Raw genomic sequence first — 12,356 nt, 5'->3', positions numbered from 1 at the left:
GGGGTTGCCCGGCTCAGAGGGGCTGGGCTTGGAGCTGGGGTCAGGGCTGGGGGGGATGGAGTCGGGGGTGCCTGACTCAGAGGGGCTGGGCTCGGAGCTGCGGGTCAGGGCTGGGGGGGGATGGGATCTGGGGGTGCCCGGCTCAGAGGGGCTAGAATCGGAGCTGGGGGTCAGGGATGGGGGGGGATGGGGTCGGAGGGTGCCCGGCTCAGAGGAGCTGGGCTCGGAGGTGGGAGTCAGGGCTGGGGGGGATGGAGTCAGGGGGAGCCCGGCTCAAAGGGGCTTACCATGTTGCTTACCCCCGCCTCCTCCCTCTCCCAGAGCTTCAGCGAGCTGCGTCTAGGAGCTCCTGCCGCTCGGCCCGCCGGAGCTCGCAGTCCCCCCCCTTACCACACAGCTCTGAGCAGGAGGACCTCAGGCGTCGGGGGATGAGGGAAGGCAGAGGCGGGGGGAGCCTCCGACATTCTCATGGGGGCCCCTGCGGGACCTGGGGCAAATTGCTCCACTTGTCCCCCCTCTGGGCGGCCCTGGTACTGCTTTGGAATAGGCTACAGATTCCCTAGCTTGCTAGAAACTGAGGAAACAGTCACTTTTTAGCTCAGGGACTGGAATTCCTGCTGCCTGTAAGGATCTTTGTATTATTGTTTTGCTGAAAAGAGTCTGAAACGTTTGGTGGGGAACTGTGAGGTTGCCATTCTGGCTCTGGAGAATCCAAGTGACACACACACACATGTTTTTGAGGCCACATTATAGAGACTGAGAAATCATCTCTGTGAGAAGATTAGTGGGCGCCTGTATTATGCACCAACGTATAAAAGTGAATATGTTTTGTCAGAATCATGCAATTAAGTGTATGTAACAGCAACAAAGTGGGGCTGTCTGCTTAAGGAACAAGAGATTTACTGCCTAATAATTTTCATAGAAATCATGAAAGTAGAAATGTAGGTCTGGAAGGGATCTCCAGAGGTCATCAAGTCCAGCCCCATGTGCCTAATCAAGTATGCCTAGGTGTTTGTCTAATGTCATCTTACAAACCTCCATTAATGGGTATTCCACACCTCTCCTGGAAGCCTATTCTAGAGTTTAACTATCCTGATATTTAGAAAGCTTTTTCTAATATCTAACCTAAATCTCCCTTGCTGCAGATTAAGCCCATTATTGCTTGTCCTTCCTTCAATGGACATAGAAAATAATTGATCACAGTCCTCATTACAAAAGCATTTAATATATTTAAAGATAAACTGAGGGGGAACCTGATAACTTCTTTTCACAAAACTAAACATGCCCAGTTTTTCTAACCTTTTCTCATAGGTCAGCTTTTCTAAACCTTTTATCATTTTTGTTGCTCTCCTCTGGACTCTCTCCACATTGTCCACATCTTTTTTTTAAAAGCATGGTATCCAGAAGTGGACACAGTATTCCAGCTGAGGCCTCACCAGTTCTTAGTAAAATGGGACAATTACTTCTCATCTCTTACATATAATACTCCTGTTAATTCACTCCAGAATGATATTAGCCTTTTTAGCAACTGCATCATGTTAGCTGATATTCACTTAGTGATCCACTATAATCCCAGATCCTTTTCAGCGGTATTACTGCCTAGCCAGTTCCCCCATTTTGCAGTTGTACATTTGCTCTTTCCTTCCTCTATGCAGTACTTTTCACTTGTCTCTACTGAATTTCATCTTGTTGATTTCATACCAATTCTCCAATTTGTCAAGTTCATTTTGAATTCTAATCCTGTCCTCCAACGTGCTTGCAGCCCCTCTGACTGTGGTGTCATGCACAAATTTTATTCAAGTGATTCATGAAAATAACAAATAGTACCAGACCCAGGTCAGACCCCTGCATGACCACACTAGATACAGCAGCCCAGTTTCACAGTGAACATTGATAACTACTCTTTAAGGGTGGTCTTTCAACCACTTTTGCACCCACCATATAGTAACTTCATCTAGACCACATTTCCCTTGTTTACTTATGAGAATGTCATGTGAAATGCCTCATCCACCTCTTCCTCCTGATTTGGTGGTAAATAGTGGACCCCTACCATGACATCACCCCTGTTATTTTGCCCTTTTATCTTCACCCAGAGAGTTTAATTTGGTCTGCCTTTCACCTCCTCCTGGACAGCAGAACAAGTGTATATATTCTTGACATCTAATGCAATACCTGTCTTTTTTCCCTGCCTGTCCTTCTCGAACAAACTATACCTCTCTATACCAATATTTCAATCATGAGATTTATCCCACTACATCTCATTGATGCCAAATGGTATGACCTCAAAGATGCTACCTTGTATGAGCCCATTTGTCTTCCATTCAAAGTTCCTGGGTAATCTAATATTTACAATACTTGTTTGAGGTTGAAGCCTATGCCAGGGATAGCTTCTGTCCCTAATTCTCCACTACGTTCAATCTAGCAGTGGCCACAGATTGAATTTAGTGGATTAGATAATCCAGCCTTTCTGAGTTTTAGATAACTTCCTGCTCATCTCTTTGTAGTTGGAAATGTGCAATATGAAGTCACTTAAGTACTAATAAGAGACACTAGACTTCAATTAAAATCTGAGAGTGACAATAATGTGAGATCTCACACCATGGCATTATATAGAGGAATATGAACCACCAGAATCCTGCCAGAGCAGCAGTGTTTATATGTAAGTAGGCCTTATGTAGACTTTAAGGCCAGAAGGGACCATCATGATCATCTAGTCTGATCTCCTGCACATTGCAGGCCACAGAACCTCACCCACCCACTCCAGTAATTGACCTGTAGCCTCTGGCTGAGTTACTGAATTCCTCAAATCATGATATAAAGACTTCAAGTTAAAGAGAATCCACCATTTATACTAGTTTAAACCTGCAAGTGACCTGTTCCCTATGCTGCAAAGGAAGGCAACCCCAACTCCCATAAAGTCTTTGCCAATCTGACCCGGGGGGAAATTCCCTCCCAACCCCAAATATTTATATGCTAGTAAGTATATAGTTAGTAAACCCTGTTATCTGAATCCCATTGTATTGATGTGGTTCCTTCATATTACATTTATTGTATAAAGAATAAAAGACACAACACTTGGCGATGAGGATGGGATTCTAATCCAGTAATACAGTGAGGAAGAGAGTGATTGCAGAAACTTAGTAAAAGTACAAAGGAAACTGGAGCCTACAGCCCTTGGGATTCAGATTTAACTGCACATTTGCATAATATTTTAAAGGTTTAAAATAGACTTCTTTGATTGCTCAGTAGAGAACTAGCCTACTAGTATTAAGAGACTGGAACAGTATATAATTGCTAATAGTATAACTGATGAAAAAAATGGTGGTTTTACTGAGTGTGATGAGTATTAAAATGTATAACCCGCTATGTAGCCTAAACTATTAAATCCTCAGACAAAATATTTGCTGAGATTGTTGAAATTCTACAAACTCATCTCTCCCCAAAGCTACTGGTGATTGAAGAGTGTTTCTGCTTTTATAAATGGAATCAAAAAGAAAATGTAACAATTTCTGAATATGTAGCTGAAGTCTGGAAATTAAAAGAGCATTGCCAGTTTGGAGAGAGTTTAAGTGATGAATTAAGGGATCAGTAGAGTGTGGTATGCAGAATGAAGCAATCCAAAACCAGTAATTTACTGAGACTGATTTAACTCTAAAATGTGCGCTAGAAATTGCAGTATCAATAGACAAACTAACTGGCACAAATTGAACCATTGCCAGTGACAAATGCCACTGTAAAACACAAAACTGAAAGTGATCCAGTACTGGCTAAAATGTATGATATATAATGAACACAAACAACTTCTAGCTTTCTTTGCTTGAAAAGAACAGTTAAATACATATATATCAAGGTTGCCTAATGTGTAGTACTAGAGTGGTTATTCCTAGAAAACCAGGCCATATGTATTCCAAGAATTTGATGAAGGCCATTTGGGAATTGTAAAAATGAAAGTCCTTACCAGGAATTTTGTGTGGTGTCCACAGATTGATACAGATGTGAAGGAAATGGCAAAACAATGTCAAGTTTGTCATCAAGTGTAACACATGCTTAAACATGCTCCTTTGAATCCTTGGGAGTCACCGTGGTAATGAATCCACATAGATTATACTGGACCACTTATGGGACATACACTTTTTTAAATTGCAGTAGATGCTCATTCTAAATGGCCTGAAGTATTCTGTATGAATTCAGCTAACTCACTGCACATAATGGAAGTGTTAGGATTATTGTTTTCATGGACAGAAGTTTCTGAATAGATTATCAGTATGAACAGAACTCAATTCACCTCAGAAGAATTTCAGCTGTTTCACAAAGAAATGGTATCAAACAGGTTACATCAACTCCATACTCTCCTGGAACACATGGTTTTTTATCCACACATTCAAGCAAGCAATTCTTGAAAATTCAGATCCAGATTTGGATTTTAGAAATCCCAAAGTTTTGGAGGGTATTTTAGATTTAGAGTTTTGGCTGGCCCATAATATAGATAGGAGCCTTTTGCAAAGTTCAAATCGGAATCTGGGTTCAAATGTCAAACTCTGCTGAAGTTTGAGGGTTTGGGGGTATGGGTTTTTGGTTCAGCTCTACTTCCCCACAATAAAAGCACCCAATTTTGTAGTGACTTTTCTCTGGGACAATAACAGCATTTTCCAGAATTACATGGTATTCTTTAATTGTTATCATGGGTTCTCATTTATCAAATTTAAACCACTTACCGTGTCTCATTGATGTTTTTACTTTTTGCTTGTATCAGGTGGAAAGCTTCTTCAGGTGTGACTATCCTTAGGAACATTTGTTCTTAGACATATTTAAATAAGTTTGACCTGTACAATTAATTTTAAATTGTTATGTACCAAATGTGGCTAGAAAAGAATGTCACAATTTTCTGGAAAGTGCCCAGAATAAGTAATACTGAGATTAGATGTAATTAAAAGTAGCGATGAGGCCTTTTCATGATGCTGAGTTCTATTATAGGATCAGAATCTGAATTTCCCCCCAAGTTGAGGATTGAGATGGAAGTGTTTGGAGCAGGATTCTTTTTTGAAGTATATATTCACATCTGGATTCAGAACCATGTGCCCCTTAAATTCACAGCTTTCTGATCCAGTCTCAGTTTGGACCTCCTCTGAATAAAAGAAATGAGAAACAAAAATGACCCCGTGGAAAAATCTTTAAAAATGTAAGAGAGATTGATCTTTCTTCTACAAAATGTTTAAACCAATCTGTGGAAATTCCTATAACCTGGGTATGATTCTCTATTGAATCCTATAGGTTGATTTAAAAATTCTAATGAAAAGATAATTCTGGATCAAATTCTATAGGTTAGTTAGAATAATTTCTGTAGATCTCTTTTGGTTTCATCCTTCTTAAATTCAACAGGACTTTTCCACAAAAGAAGGATTTTTGAGCCCAATCTAGGCCCTGCTGTGTCCTGAGTTCCTCTCACTAAAAGGTGAATATATGCCCATTTTAATTAGATATTCTATGCTAGAATTCTGAACATCTTTCAAATCTGCATCTTCAAATGGAATGAAATTTACAGAAGAGTCATGACTACTTGATTTGATACTTTTTAGGGGAAAGGGATTGAGAGTATATGGAAAGAGAGAGGAAATTATGACATTTATTTTGAGTAAGAATTAGATCCTCAAAAATATTCATGTGCGATTGGACTGGGGAACTCTTACTTAGAGATATAGAAGTTTAACCAAAAAAGACCTCTTCACAAGGTCCCTAGTTCATAACCAATTATTAAAATTAATGGTTGTGTAAAGCAGTGGTTCTCAAACTTTTGTACTGATGACCCCTTTCGCACAGCAGGCCTCTGAATGCGACCCCCACTTATAAATTAAAAACACTTTTTTTATATTTAGCAATATTATAAATAATGGAGGTGAAGCGGGGTTTGGCGTGGAGGCTGACAGCTCACGATGCCCCATGTAATAATCTCGCGACCCCAGTTTAAGAAACCCTGGTGTAAAAAATTCATTAAAAGAACAGGAATCCAGATAATGTAAGTTTTTTAGTCTACATTAAGTTTAAAAGGGAGCTTTACAGAACTTGAAAACAAGGTATACTTAACTACTAAATTATGTTTTGTTGAGGTTCATGTTACCATACTACATAACAGGAAAGCATAAACATCCTATATTTCTTTTATATAATTCCAGGTATTTACAATGTACCTCGCGGTTTGGTAGTGTAATGTCTCAGATGCTAGCAGCATAGTTTGAGCACATATTTCACAATTACATTGAACTGACATAGTTGCATCCATCACTGTATAATCTACCTTATACATCTATTCAGCACAGAGTCCATAAACATTTACAAAACATTCTTGTTTAACAGAAGCCAAAAAGGGACAACAAAAAAATCCCATTTAACTTCAGAAGTAGAAGCCAATGCTTTACTTTAGCAACAACATTGCAGCTAGCAAGAACTCGTACAGCCTTATACATATTGCCTTTACTATAGCTTTTGTCACAGATGTGCACATTAATATTGTGTTGAATCAAACACACTACTTATGTGTTTGATTCAATGCAAAATAAGATGAACCCACTATAATAGCCACTCACTATAACCAGAAAAAGCTCTGGATGGTGACAGAGGTAAATCAACAAAAGGGTCTTTATAAAAACCCATACTTCCCTTTAATAATCATATGCTAAAGTACCAGAAATAACTGGGACAATACAATGTACTTCAAAATCAATCATGTTGAATTCAAAATACATTTTTTCACATATTGCTAGCCTTTCATTGACATATATTTTCCCTCTGAAAATTAGGAATATTTAAAAAATTACTTACACAGTGGTCATTTACATGAATTAATTGGATAGTTATAGAAAAAAACATGTCTTTCATGATAATTACCATTAACTAAATTATATGCCAACTCCACTAAAAACAAACTTTACTGAAAACAATGACAAATTCAGGATAACTAGCATGAAATCTGCTGCATTATCTCTGCACTGTGCAAGTATTTCATGTCACACTGTATTATCATATTAAGTATATTGTGAGATGAAATATGGAGATGGGCCCAAACCAAAACTCTAGATCCAAGTACCCCTGAAGTTTGATAAAGGCTAGCTAGATCTGGATCTGAACCCTGGGACTTGGGCTCATCTCTAGTGCAGTATTTGTAATTCCTTACAGGACCTTTATTTTGTCATCTTTTTATAAACACTTGTTTATTCTCAGTCTTTTCTTATACCCTCTGATTTCTGTTGCCATTTCCTTTGTTTCCTCCTGAGTTTTTTGATACTTGATTTTATTACACTCTAGTGAGCCAGATCATTACCCCACTTCAGCAGCTTTGTGCTACAAGTGGCTGTGATGACAGTGAATCCATCTATATGAGGATTCCTGCCAAACAGAATCCTCCATGCAGCCCAGAACCACAATACCATCTTGAACACCCCATCCCTCCTTTCAGGAGAGGCATTACTGGGGGATCCTTAGACCCCAGCAAACCTCAGTTTCTGGAACAGCCCCTGGGGGCCTGCACTAACTTGCACCTGGGCTCAGGGCCTGCACATGCTGGCCCCAGAATCCAGGAGCCACAAAGATGGTTAACAGTCACCTTTCCCCCAGCCCAGCAGTTCTACCGGTGCAGAAGATCTGGCCGAAGAGAACATATAATTCCAAACAAATTAGTTAGGCAATATTTGTAAAGTTCTTTGAAGATCAAAAGTGCTGCATAAGTGCTAAATAATATTAAGATTAATATAGAAACAATCAGAGGTGCGTCACAAAAAATCCTGTTTTCATCTCCCAGCAATACCAATTTTCTCCGTATTTTTAATAACTTCATGATATATTGATGACTGCATGATATCAGTTTATATTTTTCCTGTGTTCTGTATATCATTAAACTAAAGGTAGATTTTCTGGTGGAGAGTAGTGGAGTTAAAGAAGAGATTCTGTTTTGCACCATCACTTTGTACTGGTATAGTGACTTTAAAAAAAACAAACCTTCTGGTATATGAAGAAATACAGATTCTGAAATTTCTGCTAACTACTTGTTTCCAGGTGATACTAACTTGTATGACAGCCTTGGTGTGGGCATTGGGTTCTTAATATACAAACAACATTGTGTATTACACCAACTATTAGCCCTCCCTTCACTCATAAAAGTTATCCTACAATAGAACATTTTCTTAGCATTACACTTGCCCTCAACAGATTTGCCCATTTGGGATCCAAAGGATCCCCCCAACGCTTTATTTTGGGCACTGCTGTTTTCACCTTTAAAGGCCCTTGTGCCATTTCATCAGGCTATGGAATAGTGTCACAAGGGAAGTAGTGCAAGGTCCATTGCTAGGGATATATAAAACTAGAATAGACAAAACACTAGAAAACAGTCTTGCAACTGCAGGGAGATGGACTGGATGACCTAACAGGTCTATCCATCTCTAATTTCCAGGGGTCTGTGATTCACTCTACTTATTCTCTGGCTGAAAGGGAACACCACAGGCCCCTAGGATGTTGACAGTAATGCAGCTCCATTGAGTGACTACAGACACCCATAGGCAATCATAGCAGCTGCTGCTTTCCTCTTGAACCCATGCACAAGACTGTCATTATGCAAAATTTGGCTTTTCTGTGCAGGATTTTTTGTCCCCAGACATGTAAAGCAACAACTTTGAAAAGAAAGAACTGCAGCCAATTTACGATGCATGGACAATGTCACTACAGACTTTTTATGTTTTCCTCTCATTGTCTATTACAATTATAGCAGTTTGGTATTACCCTGCCAGTACAACTTCTCTTCCACTTTTTTCTTTTTCCATTGACAGAAGAGTAGCATCTTAAAAGTTTTTCTGAAAGTTTTGTTACAGAGAGCATAACAGATAGGGTTAACGGTGCTATTCACATAGCACAGCCAATATCCAAGATGCCACAGTGTTAGAGGAATGCAGTCTGCGCAAAATGTGGAGACCAAAACCATTATATTGTAGGGAGTCCAAGTGATGATAAAAGCTAGAAGAATGGCACTTAAAGTCTGGGCTGCTTTGCGCTCCTTTATAAGGACCATTCTTTTCCTTTTAGTGATTTGGTTACTTAAATTTGGATCCATGCCTTTGATGGAAGGGTCCTTTGATAAAGCAGCAGAACAAGTAGTTATTTTTACTTTTCGGCAACCATTGTTGGTTTCCTGGGTGCCATCAGCCTTAACCACCAAGTGGAATTTATAGGCCACACATTTTGGACTTTTTTGCGCTTGGCTTTTGGCTGGAGATAGAAAGTATTTCTGAGTCTCAAAATCATTTTCCATAGGCTGGTCTTTGATAAAAACTTCCTTATTCTCCTCCTCATTAAACTCTTCTTTCTTATCTTTGGCTGGACTCTTGTAAGTTACTTGAAAAACTGAATCAGTGGCAGGTTTGTCCTCTTCTTCTGAGGATGCGTAGCTGCTGCAGGTGGTTAGCTGGTCTGCCTTAGACCAATCATTACAAGTATTTGGTGTTTGAGGTACTTTTGCAGTGGCTGAAGTGCTTCGACTGGATGAAGACCATGAAGCCTGACACCTCTCCCTTTTGGCTAAATTTTGTTGCTTGCAACTAAAACAGGACTTCAGAAGAGCTTTCTGGGGTTTTATCATCTCAAGCTCTGCCACAGACTCAGAGCCTTGAAGCTCAGCAAGGTCCTTGGTACGTTTCTCGGTCTCTTTATAAATGCGGCAATATAAAATAGTCATCACTGACACTGGGATGTAGAAAGCAGCAATTGCAGTACCGAAGGTGATAATGGGTTCATACAAAAATTGTATCTGGCATTCTTCAGATGGAACAGTTCGTTCCCCCACAAAATACTGCCAGCATAAGATTGGTGGTGCCCACAAAATAAAGGAAATTAACCAAGCTAGACCAATCATAATGCCGGCCCTTTTGGGTGTGCGTTTAGCCCTATAGGTTAGAGGTCTTGTGATGGAAAAGTATCGATCAAAACTGATAACTAGCAAGTTCATTACTGAGGCATTGCTAGCTACATAGTCCAATGCTAGCCACAGATCACATGCCAGACTTCCAAGAGACCAACGGCCTATTAGTATATAAGATGTGTAAAGATTCATAGAAAATATTCCAATGATGAGGTCTGCACAAGCAAGGCTGAGCAAGTAATAATTGTTAACAGTTTTGAGTTGACTGTTGACTTTGAATGATATCATTACAAGAATGTTTCCCACTACGGTTATTAGGCTTACAATCGCCGTGACACTGGCAATTGCAATGACTTCCCAAAGGCTATGCCCGTCTAACTGTTTATGGTTAACAGAACTACTGTTTACAATGGTTGAATTTACTTCCATTCTTGTTCTTAGTGTATTATTATCAGGATATTAATGTCATTGCAGAATGTTTTCTGTACTTGATAATATTTTTTGAAGACACCTGTAAAGAATAAAGGGGAGAGAAAGAATGAAGCTCATTAAACAGCACTGGACTTTCAATAGACTTATTTAGCACAAGATATGAACATTTTAAGCCATTGTATATTTATATAGAATGTTAGAAACAGTAAAAATGTTATTTTAATGTTTTAACTAACACAAATTGGTTCAAATGACTGTTTTTGCTGCAAATAAAACATTACAATCAGATTATTTTCATGCTTTCTTTGCATTTTGATTGCTGTTTCCACCATTCTACTCATAAATTAAACATGCATTTTAGGGAACTTTGCTTTGGTAGCATTCTGTAGCATTCTGAAACAATGCTAAGTGCAGCCAAAATAACTACTGTTTCATAAAGTATTCAGTCTTGTCACCCCTTATCTGCTGAATATTTTAGTAGGGTACAGGACACGTTCTTCGATGCACAGACATTTAAAGATTCACAATACAATGAGACGGGGATTCATAGTGTTCCTTTTTGAATGTAGTACACTATGCGTCATAATTGCCAACATTTCAAAAACAAATTAGGAAGATTCTGTGAAGAAGCCAGTGTTTGGGGAACCGTCAGGAGAACTGAGGGTAAGAGTGGGGTTCGTGAGTTGAGAGCATCTGGAGGAGGCAGGAGGGGAAGATGCAGTTAGAGATGCTTGGGGAGACACAAGGGGAGTATTGGTGTTAAAGAGGTTTGGGGGTGCCAGGGCTTAGATTAAAGAGCTAGATAGAAGAGAGGTTGTGTGGTTGAGGGATTTGGTGAGAGAGAGGAGAGCAGTCACTAGATTTTGGTAGAGGTGGGAAGAGGGTTAGACTGCACATAGAAAGGAGATGGCTAGGTTGGAGGGGAGTCAGGAGGACAACTGGTTCTGGTCTGGGTAAGGGAAGACTGAAAGAGGAGTTGCTCTGTAGTAGCAACTTCTCTGCTCTAAGTAAACAATTAGTGGTTCAAAATACTTCATTCCCTGGCTCCTCCTTCCCTCTATTTAAAAGACTAGCAACTCAAGCCAAATATGGGAGAAATAGTACAGAATACTATGGTCTGGAATAGTGGCTGCACGGAAGGGCTACACAGCAGCCTTGCACCATGGCACTGGCTTGTGGGTCCCCAGCCACTCTGCACTCCATCTGCATATAGTTCAAATACTCAGACTTTATACAGGTGGATTTAATCATAATACATAAATAACTTGTACTAGTAGGTTTGGGGCACACTGCAGAAATATTTAGCAAACTATTACACATCGCCATGTGTTTTATATTCAACAGCATAATTCTCAGCTGAAATACACACTTTCAAAGTGGGACACAAGTGTTGCATACATAGGTTCCATGAAATAACAGTATGCTGTAATATTGAAATGCCCTTAATATTTGTATTACTTTGAGCAATTTAGCACCAATACTGCCCATCTATATCCTCGGGTGGTGTTAAAGTGTATTTTGAGGAGGGGGCAAATAAAAATGTTGTGCCCACTATCTTTTAAAATCTATTTTATACTTTTGAAATAAAACTCCTTGGGTAATATTCATTCATGAAATAATGCTCATTGTAGTTAATGGTGTTATTCCAGGGATGAATTTGGTTGCTTGTATTTAGGACACTAGTAAAATTGTTCTGGTTTTGAACTACAAGGAACCTTCTCACCTTGTACAGTCTACACAATGGCAATTCATAATTGTAGTGTCTGTGCTCAACAAGCACCAGAGCTGCTCCTTTTGTGCATCCCTGAGGGCACATAATGCTGCAAAGTGGGGTGGTATAGAGGGAAAATGTGTGTCCATAGCCCCAACTCACTCCATAAAAGGTTAAGTCTGTCACTGTCAGTGTAGTACTGCTGTACACTGGACCTCTCAAAGAGGGATTCTATCTCCCCAAATTGTGCAGTTCCACACTGCTGTTTACTTGCACCAGTGGATAAATGCCATAATTTGGAGCTTTCAAAAATCT

General features: G+C 39.5%; 1 protein-coding gene across 1 annotated transcript in view; it reads right to left on the bottom strand.

Annotated features, from left to right (window-relative positions):
- Positions 1-8,228: 8,228 nt before the first annotated feature.
- Positions 8,229-12,356, bottom strand: part of CHRM5 (cholinergic receptor muscarinic 5) — an 81,906-nt gene continuing 77,778 nt past the window's right edge. Inside the window, exon 2 of the mRNA XM_034768995.1 lies at positions 8,229-10,409. Within this exon, the coding sequence (XP_034624886.1) occupies positions 8,747-10,327 (1,581 nt within the window). The 5' untranslated portion in view covers positions 10,328-10,409 and the 3' untranslated portion in view covers positions 8,229-8,746. The remainder of the gene's footprint in view (positions 10,410-12,356) is intronic.

This window comes from Trachemys scripta, chromosome 4 (genome assembly GCF_013100865.1).
Source record: "Trachemys scripta elegans isolate TJP31775 chromosome 4, CAS_Tse_1.0, whole genome shotgun sequence".
Taxonomy (NCBI): Eukaryota; Metazoa; Chordata; order Testudines; family Emydidae; genus Trachemys; species Trachemys scripta.
Note: the sequence above shows the minus strand (reverse complement) of the source record. Positions and strands in the feature narration are given on the sequence as shown.